Source organism: Aulostomus chinensis, chromosome 5 (genome assembly GCF_037954235.1).
Source record: "Aulostomus chinensis isolate RoL2024-O1b breed Wild chromosome 5, RoL_Achi_v1.0, whole genome shotgun sequence".
NCBI classification, from domain to species: Eukaryota; Metazoa; Chordata; class Actinopteri; order Syngnathiformes; family Aulostomidae; genus Aulostomus; species Aulostomus chinensis.
Genome location: NC_141324.1, coordinates 15,573,829 through 15,597,016, shown reverse-complemented (window position 1 = coordinate 15,597,016; position 23,188 = coordinate 15,573,829). Strand labels below are relative to the sequence as shown.

The window sequence follows — 23,188 nt, the reverse complement described above, 5'->3', positions numbered from 1 at the left end:
TCCAAAAGCATTCTCATAATGAAACCACTTCTGACTCCGTACTTTCTACTCAGTCTTCTTGTTTGTTGTTCTGTTCTTCTTGACGTATTAAATCCAAAATGCTGGCAGTGCTGTTGTAAAAAACGCACTGGAATTTCCCCTCTGCAGCTCTCTGACCACACGAAGGAGACAGGAAGTGTGTGCCGTTTCATATCGCTGGTCCAGCTTGTCTAATTTTTGGGGTAATAACATTTGCACTGATGCAACATTTGCCATTAATTTGACACCTTAAGTATCAATACACTGAAGAACAAGCTTCCACCAGCGTCTCTTTAAGCCATAAGTTACTACCAGACATAAACACGTTTCATTGTGGAGGCTTTTTATGCATTTCATCAAAATGCCTGTGGCTGAGCTGCACAGCCCTTGATCTGTCTTTGATGTGAGAATGCTTTGAAAGGGAAGAGGAGATAGAAAGAGAAGGAACGAAAAAGCACGACAAATGAGAAGAGGGAAAAGGGCGGAGTACTTGGGTTTTAGTCTTTTGTTGCTGTGCAACGCTGCTAAAATCCTGGAAAATGTGGAGTTTGATGAAACCTAAATAAAAAGACGGCTTAGAAATGGAGAAGTGAGAAATATGAACAGCGTTCCCATCAAATCAACCTGAACCCCAACCCCCGCTCATTTCTTCTCACCCTCCGTCTGTCTCCCTCCATCACCAACCACCTCCCATATTTTCTTTTCATTTCTGTATCTCTGTCGTTTGTTCCAAGATAAAAAAGAACCGTACAACTGTTGTTCGTGATAGAACGGCAGGTAGTGAGGTGGTCGTTGCTAGGGTGACATCTGCAGTAAGCATACACACACACACACATATATATACCGGTACGTGTGTGTGTGTGTAAAATACCTCTCATCGTGGTTGTGATTTAATTTTTTTCAATATTTTCTGCAATTTCCTCCAACGTTCAGAAGAAATTTCCATTTTCTTTGATTAACATGTTTAAACATATTTGTTTTCAGAATATTGAAATAAATCACAATCAGCATCCACTTAAGATTTTCATAGTGTGATTTAAAGACATCCATCCATCCATTTTCTTCCACCTATCCTGTTAAGGGTCATGGGGGGGCTGGATCCTATCCCAGCAGCCTTCAGGTGAGAGGCAGGGTTCACCCTGGACAGGTCACCAGTCCATCACAGGACCAACACATAGAGACAGACAACCATTCACACTCACAGTCACACCTACGGTCAATTTAGAGTATCAATCAGCCTCGTCCCCTCTTGATGTCTTTGGACTGTGGGAGGAAGCTGGAGTACCAGAGAGAACCCACGCAGGAACAGGGAGAACATGGAGACTCCACACAGAAAGATCCTGTGATGGAGCCGGGACTTGAACCTGGAACCTTCTTGCTGTGAGGGGACAGTGCTGACCACTGCACCACCGTGCTGACCGTTTTAAAGATATTTCACATAAATTATGTTCTGATGGAGATGACTTTGTGTTGTACACAACAGAAATGTGTTGGATATGAGAGGTGACAAACAGCCTTCTTACTATGTATGAGCTAATAAATGTTTACTTTCTATTAAATATGCACATTTCCAATTATTCAAGCCATCAGAGATGCATTTACAACACCATAACATTGTCATTTTCATCACTTTATTTGTAGTAATTGTAAAATCTTTAACTTATTACACATTTGGAAAAATAATTATGTTGGAAATAATGATTTAGTCTATTGCTAATGTATTTTCTTTTTAGCTTTTATTATCATGCAACAAAACTTGCAGTCTTCCATCACACTGTCTTCAGGAGTACAATTTCATTCAAACATATGTGTCATTTGTTTTGATTAAAGGTAATTACATATAAATATTGAAATCCTAATTAAGCAGGGTTAAATATCCAACATCTACAAGGAATAAATAAATACAGCAAAAATCTCACCTGTAATGCAATAAAAATAATACCTGATCAATTGTTTAATCGCTGTATGATTGTTTTGAAGTCAAGTGAGGTTGACAAAAATGAGTGAGGTTTTTTTTTGTTTGTTTCTGCTTGGGACACAAACATTGTTGTGAGTCTTCACCTGTGTTGTCAACACTTGAGACCGTTTGAGTGACAGGCTGTTTGAAGACATCAGCGAGGCAGCAGCGATGGGGGCGGCACACTATTCACCGGGGGCCACTTCAAATGAAACTCTAGCCTTGAGATTGCAGGTTTGACATCTCTAAGGCTCCTCATCATCAGATGCATTGGAGGAGGGGAGGGGTGGGGCTGTCGGGTGTGTGTGTGCGTGTGTGGGGGTTCATCTGAATCTCCGTTGGGACCCTCTGGACTAGAAATAATGTATGGTTTTGGGGTCAGCGTCATTTCATTATTTCACGATAAGGACTCAAATTCGATGCTTAATCCTACAAAGAAATTCTACTGGATTGAACGGACAAAAAGGATGGATGGTTGGAATTAAGATGAAGTTAAATGAAGCGTGAGGTCCCTTGAGATTAGGCGTCATATTGTGGACCAGCATTGGCTAAATCACATTAAATTTGGGCTCCTTCCTCTCACTCTCCTCCTCATGATTTCTTGCTGCCTGCACATGCGACACGCTGGAACCCTGCAGCCAATCACTGATAAAGCCTCCTCATTAGAGTGTGCATTGATTAAGGTCATTGATCCATAAGATAAACCATTAGATCGGGGCCAAGGCTGACACACTAGAGTGTGAGTTTCTGGCCTGCACCGTGACAAAGGCAGTTTTGTTAATCTACAGAAAGATATAAAACGAGTTTTTGGGCGATTCTTTTAAGAAGGGTTGGGATTTTTCACTCCTGAACCGACACGTGAGAGATCTGAGAAAAAGATAGGATGAGCTCATTAAACTACTAAGTAGATGGGGTGTTGTGCTATTTGTGTCAGATCATGTTGGTGTGATAGGATTAAATGGTGTGACACTGACACGGTTATCATGGGATACATATAATGACTGCGACAGCCACGCAGCGTAATCTAGCCTCATCAGGCGACCCATTAGCACTTCACCTGCTAACACTCACATCATTAACCAATCAGCAGGTCATCTGAAGAAGAGGAATCACCTGCTTTCACCTCTTCGTCCACATGTTTGGTCCTCATCAGCTGGAACTCAGCTCCTATTTTTATTATTATGATTATGATTATTATCATACTCCAGAGCTTACTTGTACACCTGCCAAAACTGATCAGACAGGAATGACAGGTGAACGGCATTCTGGGAGCTTCTACATGGCTCTCCCTTCTAATACGGTGAGTTAAGAATCACAGAGCAGCGATCCCTCAGCCTGAAAAACACTGGAGACGTGCATGACGTGTTACGTCAGCAGTGCCAAGTTTTTAACACCGGCTTCGTTAGACATATAAATGTGTCACAAACAAACAGGAGCCATTTCCATGGAGGTTGCGTCATCTTAAAGGCCCGGAGGACTGTGTCACTTTACAAGGAGAGAAGAAAAATTATCCTCGAGGTGCATGCCAAACGTGGTCAGTGTGGCTTTAGCCTACAGCGGTATCACAATACAGCGATTCTCCCACGCACTACATAACTATTCATCGAGTACAGAGGAAAAAAATACACCTAAATTATGTATTCATTCATTGTGCTGTTGTGTTGCTTTCACAGAATTTGACAATTGAGCTTTAACAGCGTGCAACAAAGTCTTAGCCGAGCGACTCTTTAGCACACACAGATGGATGATCAGCAACTTGTCACAATACAATTGGGCTTATTGTTCATAACACCAGCTGCTTTAACAAAAAAAAGTATTGGATCACAGTGGAAAGTATAAATGATATATTGAAGTATATGTATTTTGTTCCAGCCCTAATCAACAAGCCATCTAACACGTTTCTTAAATGCCATCATGCAGATTTGTACGTGCGTCCATAGAAACATTATTTCACTGGTTCTGACATTTCTATTTGTCATCGAACTGTGTCTTCTGATGTGTCGTGCATTGAATCAGTTGTTGTGATTAAAATCTTGCTCTCTCACTGTATCTCTCTCGCTCTGTCTGTGGAGCTGCTGCAGCCACTCCACTCTGTGCCTTTGTTACCGTAGCAACCAATAGCAAAGCAAGGCAGAAGAGATATGCCATTGCAGTTGATGTGAAAAGCAAGGAAGGCGGGTTTACCCTCGCATACATACACACATGTGAGTGTACACACTTGCACACTCTTACACTGGCGCATATAATTAACTGTTAACCCAAATACATGCACGTTGATATGAGTATGGATATAAGGAGATGGGGTTAGCGAGGAGGGGGATGGTGGGACACTTTGTCTTTGCATTATCCACAAGTTGACAGGAATTCAGCAACATTAATATATGCGCTAAGAAAAGATGCTCATTTCTGCTTGTTTTTATGGGATTTCCACTTCAAATATGTAATAAAACAGCCTGAATGAATCAAGTGTAAAGCTGAAGCAACTGTTTCACCGGCACAAAGCTCCACAACTTTCATTCTCTAAGAATATTACAACACAATCACTAACAATCCACTAAAGAGTCTGATTTTTAAAAAAAACAAATATCCACATGACCAGTGAAGGAGAGCAGAATCCTTTACATGCTTTTCTCATTTGTGAGTCGCCTCCTTCATGCGGGACGGTATGCAGGTTAAATCCCTGAATGAAATGAGAGGGCCTGGGGGTAGAAATGCAGACACGGGCTAAACTGGGAGAAGTGGGTCACCTTCACACTTCACTACTCCACTCTAAACATGATAGCTTCATTAAAACAGATTTTCACTGGAACTGGAGAGGGCCTACAGGAGAGAGAGCATTTCTGACTCCTGATGACTTGTGATAAATTGGTGGTAAAAGTTTAGACAAATACTGTAAAATTCCCCAAATCCTCATCTGGCTTCACAACCAACAACACCAGGATGTGACTCAAGGTGACGCTGTCTGGTTTCCAGCTGTAAATGATACTTGTGGTGATGTATCCAACATGCAGTTCCCCAAAGGTTTTCTCTTTTGGTAAATTACCAAACAGTTTTTGCAAAATGTTATGCGCAATGAGCAGCAGCCCCAAATTAATCTTTGGAACAAAAGTGGAAAAAAAATGTCTTTTGCCTTTCAAGTACTCACAATGGGCGCCTTGAGCTAACAAAGACATTTTTTTCCCCCCTCCTGCATCACTTCTTTGTGACTCCATATATGCTAGCTTGAAGCTAACCTTTTGGCCAATTATCACACACACAAAAAAAACTGTCCATAAATGCCAGTTTAGAGACCCTCATATGCATCATCCAGTATAATCCAGATCTTCTTCAAGCGGTTGTATGCACAGTAATTTACAAATCCTTTGATAAAGCTGTTACACTTCCTGTTCTGCAATTGTTCACATCACAGCGAGTGTGACAAGATGGCACATTCAGTGGAACCAAGTCACGCGCGCTCATGCACGGTAGCTTTGCACCAGAGGAGCTATAATCTGTTTGTTTTTAAGTTCAAATCGAAGGGATCTGCTGTTGTTAGCAGTTGGTGGAGAGTATCTTTTAGCTTCAAGCTAAACGTAAGTGGATGGCTCTTCCTGCTTTCTGGGGACACAAAGAAGTGATTCAGGAGGAGAAAACGTCTTCATGACACACAAAATTAACAGAAACGACTAGCTAATTTACAGAAAGAGAAAACCTTTGAGGAACTGGATTCATGTCACCTTACTGTACAAATAATATTCCTCTCACATTAAGTCTGACTGTTGGCGACTTGACTGAAAGGAAACAGGAATCTAAAGAATCTCGATGGGTAAACAAACCTTAAACCATCATATTTGCATACCAGGCTAATAGCATTTAGCTGGTGGCTCATAACTGATATTAAATGACCCTATTAATTTCATATCACGCTCATTTATAAGATTACTATGTAATAGGGATACAATTATTTTCATTTCATCGATTAATCTGCCTATTCCTATGATTAACTGAACATATTTCTGTCCAAAAATCTGGAAACACCTAATCTTTTGCTTGAAAGAAGATTGAGACAATGAATAGATTATTGTTATATTACATATACAATTTTATGAGGGAAAACCTGGAAAAAAGGAAACACAATGGATGTATATGCTTTCATAGAGATCGAAGGGGTCAGTGATTAGTTCACATAGGAAAATGATCATATATGGTTGTCAGTCTAACCAGTAGAGCGCCTTTGGCGGATTTTGGATGTGTTAGACTGCTGCTGCGACAGTGTTAAAGACCACCCTTTATTAAGATTGGATGGAATTTCTAGGTGGTACTGCAGCAAATGTAGAGCAAAAATAGAGAATCAAAACATAATAAATAATAAATACCCTTAACTAAGCAAGCAATATATGCATAAAGAACTGCAAAAACAATTAAAAAATGTGTACAAGGTAAATATTAGGAAATATAAAAAACAAAGAGTATTTACTCATTGACATTGTAAAAATATCTAGATACACAATCAGAGGCAATACAATATATACAGAGGAAGGACAAAAAGATATTCACAGTCGAAAACAATTATTAGCTGTTAAAAATATCTCCCATTACACATGGCGTTTACCCATATCTACTTAGATTCATAGACCAATTCATTCATATATACAAATATACAACATATAAACCCTTTATATACATGCAGTCTGCACACACAACCAGGCTTTCTTCAGCAGCGGGATCACTGTGTCAAGTCTTTATCTTATCGCGGTGGAGGCGATATTCCCTCAAGAGGCTGCCTGTCTCTTTAGAGCAGTTCTAATCAGAGTTGAGGGAATCTGTCTTTTGCTGTTAAATATCCTAAAATACTATTCAATCTGCAGGGTCATTTATATGCTAATGCAAGGTTACTTCTGCATGGGCCTTTGACACGGCTCTGGGCTCCAGCGTTGTGTTTGTATGATGAAAATAAGGCAAGAAAGAAAGAAATGCTGATCGTGAATTAGTAACGACAGAGGTAAAACAGAGAAAGAGGAAAATGATGGAAGCAGAGAGAGATGAAAGGAGAGAGAGGAGATATAAAGCAGGGAGGAGGAGAGATATCCCCCTGGGTGGATGCCATAGGTAATTAAAAAGGATGGACAGAGCTGGAGTCTAGCCAGAGAGAGCTCCATATCCCCTCTGAATTCTCCTCCAATCAGGCCCTCCGCCTAAAACCAAATTGATGCTAGAGGCAGGCGCAAACAGTCGTCTCTGGGTGCAGTGAGTTCTCAGCTTATGGATCATGGACATGTGTGATAAACACACGGCTCAGAGACGTGTAGGTGCAAAGCAAGCAAGCACTAACAAATAGCAAAATCTGGGTTGTAAAGAAGGTCACATAAATACATCTGGTGCTGCACTGAGACGTTCCTGAAAGTGCCTGACTGCGCACGCACGCACGCACGCACGCACACACGCACACACACACACACACACACACACACAATATTTTGTGGACATTTACATGGACTTCAATTCATTTCCTGCAGGCCTACCTCAACCAAAATCCTTATTGTCCAACCCTAAACCTGACCAAAAATGTGACGCCTTAAGCCTAACCCCATCCATCCATCCATCCATCCATCCATCCATCCATCCATCCATCCATCCATTTTCTTCTGCTTATCCTGTTAAGGGTTGTGGGGGCTGGATCCTATCCCAGCAGCCTTTGGGGGAAAGGCGGGGTTCACTCTGGACGGATCGCCAGTCCAACACAGGACCAACACACAGAGACAGACAACCATTCACACTCAGCCACACCTACGGTCAGTTTAGAGTATCAATCAGCATTCACCACAAAAAAAGTGTCCTCTCAAAATCGTCAGTGTTTTGTATTTTTCTCATCTGCCTTCTCCTAAGAAAGAGTCCTGCTCTGATTGTTCCAGCTCTCTCAAGGCAAAAAAAAGGCCCTTTAGCACCCAGTGTGTTACAAAGAGAATAAGAATAAATAAGGATAAATAGTCGAAGTTATTTCACCCCACACCCGTGAGAGCAGTAGTGGATGCAGTAGCCAACAGCTCTGGGGCTTCCAGTGCCACTCCTGACAGTGCTAGCATTAACGCTGGCAGTGATATCTTAGCCACTGGTGATGCTAGCGCCATAACCACAGGGCCTACCCTGCATCATCCTTAATGCTGGGGTCCGACTGGGGAAGATATTTTTGTCTCTTAAAATGGTCACGGTGTCAGATTAGGTGATTAAAGGCTCATAAATCCTTGCAGTGTAGTGTCATGACTATACGACATGTTGCCCTCTGACAAATCACCACTGGTGATACTAATGGTACGACTATGATACTGACTATCACATCCACTGAAAAGCCTAAAAGAAGGAAAGAAAACACAACTGTGGACCCATTCTTGGTAAGGATTAGGAAACCAATATGAATTGTTAATCTTTCACAGAAAATTTGATATAAAAATACAGTAACAGATGTTTTAGGGGTAGGGGTGTTTAGACGGCACGTTGCTGATGACATCACTCGTCTTTCTCCTTGCCAACGACTGTTAGCTGAGCTCCTGTAGGTCACAGAATCACAGAAGAGATGCAGTCCATCATGGAAGGTTAAAAAAAAAAAATCAGACACGCAGATCTTCCTCTAAGGACATCGTGACATTCTGGGCTGTTCTCGATGTGGTGTCGGTTGTCATCTGTTATAACGCACACAGAATAAAATGTTCATTTATCGCAACAGATGCCCACTGATCGTTTTTGAGAATACCTGACATCCCGTATCTTCCTGGTCAGACTCTAATCAGGTTGATATTATGTAGTGTGACTGTGGCTTAAGAGGTTGTTTTTTTGGCTCCAATTATCAGCATGTCCTGTATTCATGAATAGGAGCGAACAAACAATCAAATTTAGTCACTGAAGATTCTGGCAGTAAGATGTGCTGTGTGCAAAATACTGTAGCACAGTCTTTTTTTTTTTTTTAACGCAGCAGGGTTTTTTAGCATAACCAAAAAAACAAAGCAGTGGTTTACAATTGGAAGAGAGAGCTTTCATCCCAAATTGCAGCCATCCACACTCAAACGGTCACTATACCGGTCTGGATTTCCTGAAAGTAGCTCAAGTCACACCTAAACACACACACACACACACACACACACACACACACACACACACACACACACACACACACACACACACACACACACACACACACACTTACAGCGCTGTACAGAGCTGCAGCAAGGGCAAACGTTTCTAACCAGAGTTAGACTGCAGTAAGCACATATACATTCACTGCACAGCTCTGAGCCAGAGGCGAGCGCATGAGTATGCAGTGCACACACTCAGACACACACTATGAGCACAGAGTCAGACACACATGCACACCAGCGACAGCGATAAAGATGCGGTCTAATAACACGGGAGCGACGAGGGTTTTCATGTTTGAGTCGGAGCTGTTTTCATGCTGCTATTATTGCATCAGGCAGCATTAATGCTGCATTTTGCACTGTTGGCTCGTGACATCTGTCCACGAAGCAGGATTTTCTCAAGCTTTGCTAACCTTTAGGATTTTTCACCTGCTGAACAATGAGTATTAATCTATTTGCTGAAAAACTGTGTTCTCTATATAGAAATAAATGGAAACACCAACCGGCAGTATTCATTTGCACGGTACATTTTGTCGCCTTGCCTTTCATTATCTACTTCAGTTAAGACAATCTAAAACAAACTGAGCTAATGAGGTGGCCATTACCATACATTTGAACCCCGTTAGTGGCTCCTGGTGCTTTGGTATCGAAACGGGCGCAGCAGAAAGGTAGCTCATATTCCTGACATGTTGTTCTCCGTGTGCTGTGATCACTAGTAAGGGTAAATATAGCTCTTTTGACAGAAGCCTGCTAAGAGGATCACAGCACACAATGGGTGGTCTGTACACAACAAATATCAAACCTGCTTGCAGATTGACATGTGCGCACATTGCATGGATGCACGCACGCACACACACCTACACAAAGAGAGATGACACCTCCCTGGAGACCCCTTTCTCCTCCTCACAGGTATAACTGTGTTTCTGCTTTGCTTTACTTCTCTTGCTGTGACTGGGCCCCACATGAGATGCCATAATTAAAAGAAAAGTTGTATTTTTGTTAAGAAGGGAATGGTTTGGGAGAGGATGGGATGAAGGGGAGAGAAAGATTAGCCACGAAAAAGCTTCATCAAGCTACAAAACCATCTCCAGTAGTGGAGAGACAAAGGACTCGGATGCGCCTTTATCTCCCAATGAAAAAAAAAAGTCCTCTAAATCTCTCTGGCTAAGCTGCCATAACTAACACCAGCCTTTGGCTTAAGTGCTTGCTGAATTTTTTGGAAAACAAAAGCAGAAAATGTGAGAAGATACGCAAAGCCTGTGATAAATAAATAAATAAATATCTCCCCATTCACTTTGTTCATGAAGGTAAAAAGTCAAGTGCCTCCGTGGTGGCATTTGAGAAAAGGTTACATGGTTATTTGCTTATTTTGTTTGTGCGTATGTGTGTGTGTGAGTGCTTCAATGAAAGCCTGGAGTGGATTGTAATTTCCACACTTTGCAATTTTGTGATGTAAATGAGATCACAGAAGGCCTGAGATTAGAGTACCTCTGTGTTCCTGATCAAGGCAGCTGTGGTATCACTCACTGCCGAATTGCCTGGCAGTTTAACTGGAGGAGCAGCTGCATGCGAAGCGATAGGTTCCTCTGACACAAACTAAATTCTTACGACCCTCACATACACACACGCAGTATATGCGACCCATTAAAATACGTGAATCCTAAACGTTCACACCTGCCAACTCATGCGTGAGTGCAGCATGATGGGGTATCAGAGGGGTGGTTAAGGTGGTAACGTAGAGAGAAAATGAGCACACGTGTTAGCGCGTCCTAGCGTGCGCAGGGGCTTCGCAACGAGCATAAAAAGAAGCTGCTCCCCAGGGGAGGGATCAGCGAAGACAGAGTCGTAAAACTGAAGATGCATGGCCACATTGAAGTATATGAGGGGTTTCCATATTGAAAACAACTGTAAGGCATTTTATACAGTTAATGTAGCCAAGGCAGCAACCAAATCCACATGCTCCAGCCACCTTGGCCACCTGAACATCTCTCTCTCTCCATCTCTCTCTCTCTCTCTCTCACACACATACACACACAAACACACACACACACACACACACACACACACACACACACACACACACACACACAGAGTTTAGAGTTTACGGAACCACGGATATTTACAGCAGAGTCTGCCAAAGGTAAAACTTCTTATCTTGCACCTTTGCAAACAGAATTGACCTCTTAAAAGCTTCTCACATCATCAAAGAAACGATTTTGTATTATTTTAAATACCCGTCTCAGAGAAAGAGCTACTTTCTGAAAAGGAAAAAAATACACCTGCATGACTCCTGACCCTCTGGCCCCTTAATTCTACCCGAGGTCCCGTCTCTGAGGATAGGTCACCCAGCAGATGCCTGCCCAGCTTGCAGCTTCTGATCTCTGGAAGTCCATGGACATCAACACCCTTTTCAAGTTTTCATTTTCTTCCAAAGGAACCCAAGCCTCATCTCTGGATACACACAGAGCTCCGTGTGAAAGTGGAAACTTTAAACATACTTTATCTGGCTGCTTTTGAGGAAATAAGCATTCCTTTTCTCTCAATCTCTGCAGGGTTTTTACTGATCTGATCCGAGGGTTGGTTTATCAAAGCGTGAGACTGCACATTGACATTCCTTCATCAAAAGTGCAATGGTTTGGTGGTACAATGACAAAAAGTTAGAGATAAGTACTTTTATATACTGTTTAGGTTGCTTTGGTGTTAAATCACCTCAGGCTGAAAAAAAAACCATGAGAAAGCTACAAATTTAGCGACATCTTCAAGTGTTAAAACCAGCATGAGTGCTTGAGTCGGCCAATGTTCACTCTGGAGGTACAGAGAGGCAATTTGTCACCAGTTGCTTGATGTATCCTTTTGGCGACAAAGAACAGAGAAGCTGTTATAGGGAACACCTCTCCTTCCGACATCTTACGTCTTTTTCATCTCAAGCTATTTAACACACACAGAGGACCTGCGACTTCCGTGTTCCTCATCAGGCTAATGCGCTGTTGATTTAGTCTCTTTGTCCATAGCTGTATTATGCTGCAATCCAATCTATTTTTCGTGCTTGAGATGACCTGTTTGCAGCTTAGCATGTGTGATTGAATAGGGTCCTATGTGATCAATAGAGCTCATTAAATGTCCCTGTGGGCAGCGGTCTCACCCAGAGGCGGCCTCAGATTGCCTCTACCTGCAGCCAGCTCTGCTTTATTGCCTCGCACACTTCCAACTTTGTTATTATAATTAATTTTATAATTGAATTCCTGCCGCCTGGATTTTGCTTGTACACTATTTTTGTAAATGTAGATTGAACAATCCATTTGTTCCCTTTTTGCTTGTTATGGCCATCCTCGATGTATGTTTGGGTTGGGGTGGGAGGGTATGAGTGTGCCTTCCAAAGGGAGGCTGCAGGAAACAGTGGCTGCACCTGTTGTTCCCCGCGTGCTGGGGTTAGCACCTGCTCACACGTCTGCTGTATGGCTGTCTGTGTGGGCAGCAGGGATAACAGGGAGACCATTCACGCCCGCTCCCACTGCTGTCTGCAGCCCCTCTCCCTCCACGCGCTCTGCTATCATCTCTTTCTCTGACTTCTACATTCTCCGCCTATCCCTCGCAGCGTGTATGCCAGATTGCCATCCGACACATTTTATCCTCACTTTCCTCAGCGACATTCTCGCTTTCCTCTTTTGTCTTTGTGTTTTTTTTGCGTTCTAATAAACAGATGTGAGCCATAAGTGCTTCTGTGGATCTTTTAGTGTGAATTGCATATAACTACTCAATCACTTCAGTAAGAGCTCTGGCAACAGTGATCATTTCACTTGGGAGGCTGTGCCTATGCAGAGTGTTTATGGGTAATTTAGGTTTCAAGTGAGCAAGACACAGCAAAACAATATTCACTTGAGTGTTCGTTTGATTATAAAGTAAAGTAAAATACTCCCATTGTTGGGATCTACGCTTAAATCACTTAACAGTTTTTATTTTCTTCACTGGGACTTTTATATGGTAGAAATGTATGTACATTTTTCAGTTATTATTATTCCACTGTTGCATACCAGGATGGAGTAATTACATAATCAATTGGTTTTATAGCTTCCGAATGATGAAATCTGACCTTAACCTCTTTTGGGACAGGGAACAGAAGCAAACATTTAACCATACGTCATGTACTTACTCAGGGGGACAATTAGATATCTCATTTGAGAGCAATAACCCTCATTTAGACGCAACCTGAGATCCGGGTCGTGATCTAAATCAGAATTTCAATCAGGCTTTGTGCTCTTCGTCCAATGCAGCGTTATAACGAGCTTTTTTTTTTTTTTTTTTTTCTTTTTGCTGAGACATCACTTCAAACCTACCTGAAAGAGTACTGCAAAAGCCTATGCAACATGTGACGGAACAATGATATTCAACGATGTGGAACAAAGATGCACAATATGCAAATAAAACCTCAAACTTGCAGCAGCAGACGCAGCGCCCACAAAAGGTCCAGACGATGCCAAACGGAGCTCTGTTGGCTCACCCGGAGGACTAATAATGCAGCAACGCCTTTAGTGGCACTAATAAAACTGCGCACATGCTGTGTATACCTGTTCTTCCCATCCACCCCCCTCGTCTATCTCTCAATCCCACCATTTGGCACACTCACCGCACCAGATGGCCAGGTAGCGAGGCTGTGGCAGGTGCTCGTCGCCAGCTCGCCCTCTCCCGTCGCTCTTCTTCGTCTCTGTGGAGGAAAATGGTGATGGATACCACCCCGGCTCTCGGTATCCAAAGCCTCTCTTTAATAACAGCAGCTCCTCAGCCGCACCTCACCTGTCTCTCCCCTCTACTGTTCCTGCGCGTCGCCGTAGCATCACCGCGCCGCTCACCGAGCGCGTCCAAAACGCCCAGTTAACGCGTTTTCCCCGCAGGAAGTGTTTGAGGGCTGAATGTGTCAACAGCAACACACAGGATTTTCCCCCTGCAATCCAGAATACGTTTTATATCCCGGAAGCTCGTTAAAACGTCTCAAATCCTGCAGTTGTATTAAGTCCTCTATGTAAAGGGGGGACCAGCGTCTGCACTTGGTCAAGCTACATCAGGCTTGAAACCAGCAGTCAGCAAGATGTAGAGTAATCTCCTTTTATTCAAAATTTACAGTGGCGAGGTTAAATGTCTAACGCAGAGGAAGCACAGAGACTACAGGGGCCCATAATTCACACCACTGAAACACACTCCTGCAGTGGATCAATGATGAATGGAGGAGGACCCCCACCTCTCTCTCTTTCTCTCTCTCTCTCTCTGTCTCTCTCTTTCTCTCTCTCTCTGTCTCTCTCTCTCACTCACACACACACACACACACACACACACACACACACACACACACACACACACGCGCGCGAGAAACATAAAGCTGCGTAGGAAAAATGCAGTTAAGTATTGAGATAGAGTGAATCTTTATTGTCTAAAAGCAGACTACAAAGAAACGAATGTAAGTATATACTGACGCTGATCTGGGGAAGTAACAACAACTCTGAACCAAAACTCGGATCACTTTAGTACGAGACTAAATTATATACCTCCGCTCACTGTGATAAAGGTGTAGCTTTTTGCCTTTATGACTCTGTAAATGTCTGATTATTTTGGATAGAGGTTTAATGTAAATGCATTTCTTATACACTGCTCTAAAGCATAATTTTTTGTTAAACCTACTTCAATTGACTGCCTTGAATATGATGGACGTATTACTGCCTGTATGTTTATTTGAAAAATATCTTCTTTTTTTGAGTTGCTACTATTGGAATAGAGAAATTCAAGATATTAGATTATTCTTCCAATGCATTCAGGATTGAGGTTTTTCCAAAATTTTACTTGAATTCATAATAAAACGTGTAACTGTCAGAGTTTTTGTATAAAAATATGTTTATTTTAATCATGTCCAATGTTGGACGTAATCAGTACTTTTTCTTCTGTCATTGGTATTTTTTGGGTGTAATGCAGTGCAACTGTTAATGGCAAGCAATAATACGTCCAAGCTGAAATAAATATTATGAAATAAATAATGCTGACATCAGGTAAGCCTATTTTAGCTCGGTAACTTTCATTTGAGGCTACACAAATATCAGGGTTTTTTGGGCAGAGAGGACGCAGGATGATAAGAGGCTAGTGTTGTTTAAAGCGACTGGTTGTAAATCGCTACAGAATAAAATAAAAAGCGTATATTTGGAGTCATGAACGCTAATGAAGCTAATGGGATAATGACCCATTGTAGTTTTCCTCATTGCAATAAAGTTTTTAAAAAGGACTCCATCCTGACGTCACTTCCGGATTTAATCGGCCAGTAGTAGAGAAAAAAAATCTGGTAGCCATAAATCAGAGCTTGCTAGCCATTAATAGCTGTCTGTATACATGCGTAAAACCATCCATGTCAAGACTCAAGGAGGATTTTCGAAGTGTTGTGCTGCTTCTGTGTACAAATAGGGGTACACCAGCTGGTCTGTCAACGTACTGTGAATCGGTAAGTAGCTAGCTTTGAGGCTAGCGTGCTAGCTCTAACGCTAGCTGGCTCCAGCTGGCTCTTTTGCTAACGCTAAGTGATGATATTTTGACAGTTTGCCTGCATTTCTCTGACTGTGAATGGTACTCATTTACAGCAGTAGCACGGCCCGCATCTTTTTGGTCAAGTATCGGTATGCAATGCTGACATACAGCCCCCGTTATTTAGCTATTAATCAGGGCTGGCTAACGTTAGAGGTTACCATCGGTGATAGTGATGGTGCTCCTATTAGCATATCAGTCTGTGTCCGTGATGTGGGGGTGTTACTAGTCACGCATGTTCCGAATTGCATCTTAACGTGAATTAGTCTGGGACCGCAGTGTTTATACAGCAACCCCTGTAATTTACAGGGCTTTCGTTACATGTATATTTCTGTCAGACCGTATTTTACTCAATTGGTATCAGGATTGGTACAAATACGCCAATAATAATCGATATTTCAGCCCTTATAACGAACCCTAGTTAATTCTTTCTCAAATCTATGATACAGTCATTTTCCCTCTGTCGGTGCTATTTTATGTTGTTCCAATCACTACTTGTGCAGGATGACATCATGGGCCCTTCATCAATATCAGGTAGCATCTGTGTCTGCAGCTAAGGGTACATTTGAAGTGCAAGAGCAGGCCGGTTCAATGTTTACGTCTCTGTCACTCCGTGTTGTGGTGAACGTTATGTCACCCTCTGACATGGTGATGTCTTGCCTTACTTTTATTTTTTCCTAATACAGATCCAGCTGGCTCATTGACTCCAGCGGGAGACCTTGGCACCGTTGTGTGCCGTCTGTTTCAAGACCCCAGGGACTTCAAAATCCAGGTACAGCCATAGCAGGATGCCTGTGTTGGGTTTCCCCTCAGGAAAGTGATGGGTGGATGCAGTGATGGCTTTCACAGGCTTTAGCCATTTACTCGTTGCAGACATGCTAATTGGAACCCACAGTGTCTAAAGAAATTCTTCAGTCTATAGAGTAATCAAGCTCTGTTTGTATGTTTGTTCGGGGCTGTCAATTTACAATAAATGTATGTAATTATGCTAAATATAATTATGATTAACATATAATTTGCATATGTACTCATGAGAAAATAAACAAATATATAATTTACACTGTAGAACTTCTTGTAAAGACCAACGCAGGCCTCTCTCCTTTCCTCTCCGTCCCTCTCTGCTCCGTATATTGAGTTGTAACTGAGACCATCTACCTTGAATTAAAGCAAATAATAAACTTAAAATACTGGAAAGACTTTCAAAGACTTTCAAAAAACTTCATCTCAAGCTGCTGTTTCCTAACCAGTCAGATCAATGAATTGAAATAGATGACGAAGCGAGTGATACAAGAGTGAAAATAATACGTTGTGCTGGAAAAAAAACATTTTTTTGACCTGTACTCTCTTTAAATAATAGAAGATTTTTTTTCTGTAAAATAAACTCTGCTTGCTTTGGACTGTTATTTGTGTGCTGTAGCCAAATCAGTTTTAAAGTTAAATGAAAACTGAAGTAAATGGCCTTCAGTTTGCCAGAGCTCCGCTGTCCGCTGCACCAAGTTCCACTCTGCTCCAGTAGCTACCAGAACAGACGCCTGCAAGTTTACGTCAACATTTAAGATACAGTAGTGACTGTATGAGCTGCCAGTAACTGAAACTATCTCCCATCTTTGTTTTTCTCGCTATAATCCTAATTTGGAGAACAAGAAATACAGATGACAACCAAAAATGTCTGCCGTAATTGCTGGTGTTGTTGCACTTAAATTTAATGGAAGTAGGAAATATTATCCCAGTGGTTAATTCTGATGATTTTTTTTTTTTCTAATTACATAAGTGAGTGAGGCAGGGCAGAATGTCAGGGAGGTGTAGGTTTAAGAAGGAGTGGAAGCCAATCCTGAGGTCAGGGACAGGATAGGACACATCATGATGAACGCTGCATCATGAATAGAGGAGGAAATGTGTCAGGACTAAGCTTACTGGTGATGAGTGCTTGTGAGCAGATGTTGGCCTGTATTGTTGAGGAAAAAATCTTGGTACCATCCTGAAAATTTTTTTTTTTTTTTTTTTAAAAAGTGGGAGCCCTGATAAAGGTACTGGGGTGATGTAGGAGTGATGACATCACGTTATGATTGACTGGCTCAGATGTTTTAGACATTGGGCTGTCAGGATTCCAAAGCAGTTGAACACCCAACAGGGAAAAAAAAAAACATTGGGGGTCAACAGTCTCTCATCGGAATGCTTTCCAGTCTGCGCCATTTTGATTTGTAACTTGTACTCCACTCGTTTTAGTTCATTTACTTCCTAGATGACAGTTCATGCATCTGCTGTCCTGCTGTGAAGTTGAGATGAAAGCCTTTGAAGGCTCTTCTCTCATTCTAATGACTCCGTCCTCTATGTTTTCATGTCCGCCAGAAGATGAACGGTCTGTCCATACGAGAGCTATGCTGCCTGTTCTGCTGCCCCCCTTGCCCCAGCCGCATTGCAGCCAAACTAGCTTTCCTCCCACCAGAGCCCACCTACGCCCTTCTCCCTGACCCAGATCCAAGCTCTGGCACCGGAACTGCATCTGGGTCCAGCTCCGGCGCTGCTCTGCCTTCTCTTGGCGCCCCAGGACTGCGTTCCCGGCTGGGCACTGGTAGTGGAAATGACAGAGGAGGCGGAGGCGGAGGCGGAGGCGGAGGCGGAGGTGGTGGTGGCGGTGGCGGTGGAGGTGGTGGTGGTGGAGGAGCAGGAGGGGTGAGCAGTAGTGGTGCTGGGTCTGGAGGTGAGGGCAGGTGGAAGCTGCATCTGACAGAGAGAGCAGAGTTCCAGTATTCCCAGAGAGAGTTGGATGTTACGGATGTGTTCCTGACCAGGTCTAGCAGAGGGAACAGGGTTGGATGCATGTACATTCGCTGTGCTCCCAACGCCAGGTGAGACATCCCCCCCTACACACACCACACAAACACACACACTCTCTCTCTCTCTCTCTTTCTCTCTCTCTCTCTCTCTCTCTCTCTCTCTCTCTCTCTCTCTCTCTCTCTCTCAGAAAATGTATTTCTGGAGTTCTGGGCTCTGATTGGTCATTTTGATATTCAATTGTCTCTTTACATTTTCCAAATCAGATATGATCCAAATGCATTTATCTGTTGCACAGTTACATTCCATGTTTTTACACCTACAGTTGGGCAGCATACCTGCTCAGCCTGCTGCTAACCTCCTTCTGTCTTCCTCTCATCTCTCAGGTTCACAGTGTTGTTTTCTCATGGTAACGCCGTTGACCTGGGCCAGATGAGCAGCTTCTACATCGGCTTAGGCACCCGCATCAACTGCAACATATTCTCCTATGATTACTCAGGCTATGGGGTTAGCACTGGCAAGCCATCGGAGAAGAACCTTTATGCTGACATCGATGCTGCCTGGCACGCCCTGCGCTCTCGGTAAGCTGCCCACACTGTCGTTCCACTTCCATGCAGGAGGCAGATTTATTTAATAGGTGTTAACAGACGTCCCAGCTGACCACTGTACCTTCTCTGTTACTGTTAGCCTTGTTTACCTTCAGCTAGCATGGTCAATGAGTCTAGCATCTATAGAAACTTAACAAATGTAATTTAATTTAATAAAGTGAAAGAAGTGCAGGAAGAAAATCTAACGTCAAATAAAATGTGGATATGTTCATGGTAACGTCAAAGGAAGTGGTGACAGCATGACGAACTAGTGAGTTACTGAATCATGTCGGTGGAGTTGGTAGTTCACCTCACACACTATGAGATACAGATTCTTGTGTGTGTGTGTGTGTGTGTCTCAGGTATGGCATCAGCCCTGAGAACATCATCCTGTATGGACAGAGCATCGGCACTGTGCCCACGGTGGACTTGGCATCACGGTTCGAGTGTGCTGCTGTAGTTCTCCACTCTCCCCTCACCTCTGGCATGAGAGTGGCCTTCCCCGACACCAAGAAGACGTACTGCTTTGATGCTTTCCCAAAGTAAGTTGTCTCCTCGGAAACCTTTTTTAGTTTTTGAGTTGCCAGCGATGGCTGCACGGTAGTGTAGTGGTTACACAGCAAGAAGGTTCCAGGTTCTAGCCCCGGCTCCAGCACAGGATCTTTCTGTGTGAGTCTCCATGTTCTCCCTGTTCCTGTGTGGGTTCTCTCTGGTACTCCAGCTTCCTCCCACAGTCCAAAGACATCAAGAGGGGACGAGGCTGATTGATACTCTAAATTGACTGTAGGTGTGACTGTGAGTGTGAATGGTTGTCTGTCTCTATGTGTTGGCCCTGAGATGGACTGGTGACCTGTCCAGGGTGAACCCCGCCTCTCGGCAAGAGAGGCAATTGGGATAGACTCCCCCTGTGACCCTTAACAGGATAAGGGGTAGAAAATGGATGGATGGAGTTGCCAGCGATGTTCCGCTCAAATTCAAATACTTGACTTTAGCCATCTACAGTGAAAATTTATCCTACAGAGAAACGTGTTTCAAACCCGGCCTGCAGCACGACGGCGTCAACTCTACGCTTGCTGTGTTTCTTTGAAGCGAACCTGTGGTAGATGCATGAGCGTTGGAGAGTTGCCCTGGGGACACTGAACACACGTATTGCAAGTTTCTCAGGACAAAAGCATGTGGTAGTTTGGAACAAATGATGAAATGGGAGACATTTGCCGAATCTGTGATTTTACTATTCATTCAATTGTATGATCACAGACGTCAATACCTGCTCTGTACACTTTTACATTACAAAATTTAAAAAAGTAGGACTTCTTTACAAGGTGCATTAGTATTGCTATTGGTGAAATGTCCAGTTAGATGATAGAATATGCAATAGTCAGTGTCAGCCCTATGTTAAGAACCCTTTATACGTCTGTTTATGTTTAACCAATGTGATCAGGGCTTCTTCTACTATTAAATCAGTGGTTCTCAAACTTTTTCTGTCATTCCCCTTTTTGGAGGAAGACAAATTTCACCCCCCCCCCCCCGCCAAATTTTTTGACAAAATGGGCCATGTTTAACTTTATTGACCTATTAAAAATTACAAACATTCCTTTAGTTTTTCAGAACTAGAGAAAATGAAATAAAATGTGTTTCATCCCTGTCAAATATCTCTCCATTTTAAAAACAGACCTGACAACAGTTGCTATGAAAGAGGTTTAAAGCGCGCTTCGGTTCCACCGCGAAACCATAAACAAAGCGAAAGGTGAGGGGGGAAATAATGTTTGGACGTCGGGTGACTCTCGCCCCCCCTGGGACGCCTCGGGGCACGCCACACACTTTGAGAAACGCTGTATTAAATAGTCTTTGGTATCATGTGGCGACGTACCTTGATTTACTAAACTAGCCTAACGCCCTCCCTCCCGTCTGATAATGTTCATCTATAAATGGTTTCTGTATCGAATCCTCAGTGAATTTGCCACATCGTAATGTAATAAACTGTTTTTAGTCAGTTTGATAATGACATTAAAATAATAGAATCGGTTGTAATGAATTCAAGCTGACCACAGCAGCTGGTCTTTGTCCAAGAGGAAATGACAAACCTTTTATGGCCTTTGTTCAAGCCGACCTGGTGTGATTCAGGACTGATGACACCGCCGGATCGTGTTTCGGTCGCTGTCCTGATCAAACTCATAGGTCTCTGTCTTTCTTTCCTGCTTTTCTTCCAGCATAGAGAAGGTGTCAAAGATCCCGTCTCCGGTGCTGATCATCCACGGTACAGAGGATGAGGTGATCGACTTCTCTCATGGCCTTGCCCTGTTCGAGCGCTGTCCCAAGGCAGTGGAGCCCCTCTGGGTGGAGGGAGCGGGCCACAACGACATTGAGCTTTACAGTCAGTACCTGGAGAGGCTACGGCGCTTCATCAACCAGGACCTGGCCGCACAGCATGCCTGAGAAACGAACAACAGCCTCTCAACATGTGTGTAAATGAGACCGTTTGTGTGTGCGTGTTTGTGTGTGTGAGACGTCAGCATGTTTGCACATTACGAGTGAGAACTTCACCTGAAAGGGATGTGTAATTTTTTTGTCACATCTGTGTGTCTTTTATACGGCACACCCTTTTTTCGATGTTACTTTTCAGCACAACTATGCTAACAAGTCCCATTTTAAAGCCGAACTTGGGTTTTAATATCACTAGCTAGAGCGTGGTGAGATGAACCACTCGCGCTTTTTATCGTGGGGGGTTGGGGTGTGCGTGTGTGTGTGTGTGTGTGGGGGGGGGGGGGGGGGGGGAGGGGGGGTGTCAAAGTAACAATTAAAACTCACATGTAATGAAGTAACCAGACGTTTTGTCCTAAAAGGCACACAGATGTACTGTGGCAGTGACGTGTTGATGAATGTATGTGGTTCTGGATGTAAGTATCATATCTCCATGGACCTGAGACACCTGAGTCATGTGTGAATGTGTGTGAGGCCGTGCTGATACAAGTGAAGGACACCCTGATGATTGGACAAGTGGAGGAGACTTATCAATATTGGTGTTTTTTAATTTGTGTGTATGAAGAATACCTCCACAGTTTGACCAGCTCTCTTCAGTGGACAAAGGCTTGGTCGAACATGTGACCCCTCCTCCTCCTCCACTCCCTGTTTACCTGTTAATGGACATCCAGCTGACTGCCAGGGCATTCCCCACCTTGTTGTCCAGTTAACACTAACCTTCTCTCTTGTGTGGTTTTGGGGGTCCACCACCTGAGTCTGGAGTACTGTCCCAGCTTGTGTTGCTCTTGGGTGTTTTTCCTCATTTTTGACTCCTATGATCACACACTGGCCAGCTTCCACTTTTTTTCTTCTTCTTCTTTTTTTTATTTTTCCTGGCTGCACCGTAGCTTTTGCCTTTTACTGTTACTGCAACTTACAGGGAATGATTTGGATTTGTCCCTCACCAGTCCTACATTTGTCTAAACAACCAAGATGGAGTTTAGAAGTGTGGGTTTATGTAGTCATTTTCCAGTCCCATTTTCTATGGTGACTTGTCAGCATTTAGGGGTTTTAAAGACTGCACTTGGTACGAGCTGACACAAGTCCGACTCTGACGGTTTAGGAACCACGTGGAGAGCTTGATGCTTTCATTTGATTTGGAGTCTGGTAAGAGAAGAAAGCTGCTCAGTTCACCATGAATGAGGATCATGTCTGTTTCCTTTAGAAGAACCGCGTCATCAGAGTCTCCGTGTCACACTGATAAACCTAGAGTCTTACAACAGTTTGTTTTCTGAGTCTCGTTCCAGCACTCATCACAGCCTCCTGTTCACCCTCGGCACATTTTGTTTTTGTCTTGATGTGATTAACGAGAACAGGCTTGTTTTTGTGTAGGGCCACGGGCCGTTCCGCTCAGAACCGTCTGTGCTATGACTAACTACGTGATGAGTTCAGGCGCCAGGACGGAACAACATCACGCCTACTAGTTCTTCTGTGGCCCTCGTGTACAGGAGCTCTCATATGGGTGGCGGTGGCGGTGGCACACTACATGTCTGACCCAAGCCATATTTGAGCCTCTCACTGTCAGTGTGGTGCAGGTTCCGCCACACGTGCACACAAACACTCACTTAAAAACATGACACACACACTCATTCACACATAATACATGTACTGTAGTTTACAGTATATAAATATATATACAGTGTATGTGTGTGTGTGTATATATATGTATA

At 43.2% G+C, this 23,188-nt stretch overlaps 2 protein-coding genes across 2 annotated transcripts in view; one reads left to right on the top strand and one right to left on the bottom strand.

Moving 5' to 3' along the window:
* The window catches only part of LOC147261424 (semaphorin-6B-like), a 35,629-nt gene extending 21,320 nt beyond the window's left edge, over positions 1-14,309 (bottom strand). Inside the window, exons 1-2 of the mRNA XM_086203430.1 lie at positions 13,873-14,309; positions 13,706-13,783 (exon numbers count right to left, since the gene is read on the bottom strand). The gene's annotated coding sequence lies outside the window, so the exon portion shown is untranslated. The remainder of the gene's footprint in view (positions 1-13,705; positions 13,784-13,872) is intronic.
* A 932-nt stretch (positions 14,310-15,241) lies between these two features.
* On the top strand, positions 15,242-21,758 carry LOC147261423 (alpha/beta hydrolase domain-containing protein 17A-like). Its single transcript, XM_086203429.1, has 6 exons — positions 15,242-15,556; positions 16,323-16,408; positions 17,986-18,485; positions 18,798-18,992; positions 19,361-19,540; positions 21,209-21,758. Exons 3-6 carry the CDS (start codon positions 17,989-17,991, stop codon positions 21,432-21,434), a joined length of 1,098 nt encoding a protein of 365 aa, XP_086059555.1. The 5' UTR covers positions 15,242-15,556; positions 16,323-16,408; positions 17,986-17,988; the 3' UTR covers positions 21,435-21,758.
* Positions 21,759-23,188: the final 1,430 nt, after the last annotated feature.

Excerpts from the sequence above, each read along its gene's own strand:
- LOC147261423 (XM_086203429.1), top strand. The coding sequence starts at position 17,989 with ATGAACGGTCTGTCCATACGAGAGCTATGCTGCCTGTTCTGCTGCCCC. Across the intron at positions 18,993-19,360 it reads TGGCACGCCCTGCGCTCTCG|GTATGGCATCAGCCCTGAGA; the intron begins GTAAGCTGCCCA and ends TGTGTGTCTCAG. Across the intron at positions 19,541-21,208 it reads TGCTTTGATGCTTTCCCAAA|CATAGAGAAGGTGTCAAAGA; the intron begins GTAAGTTGTCTC and ends CTTTTCTTCCAG.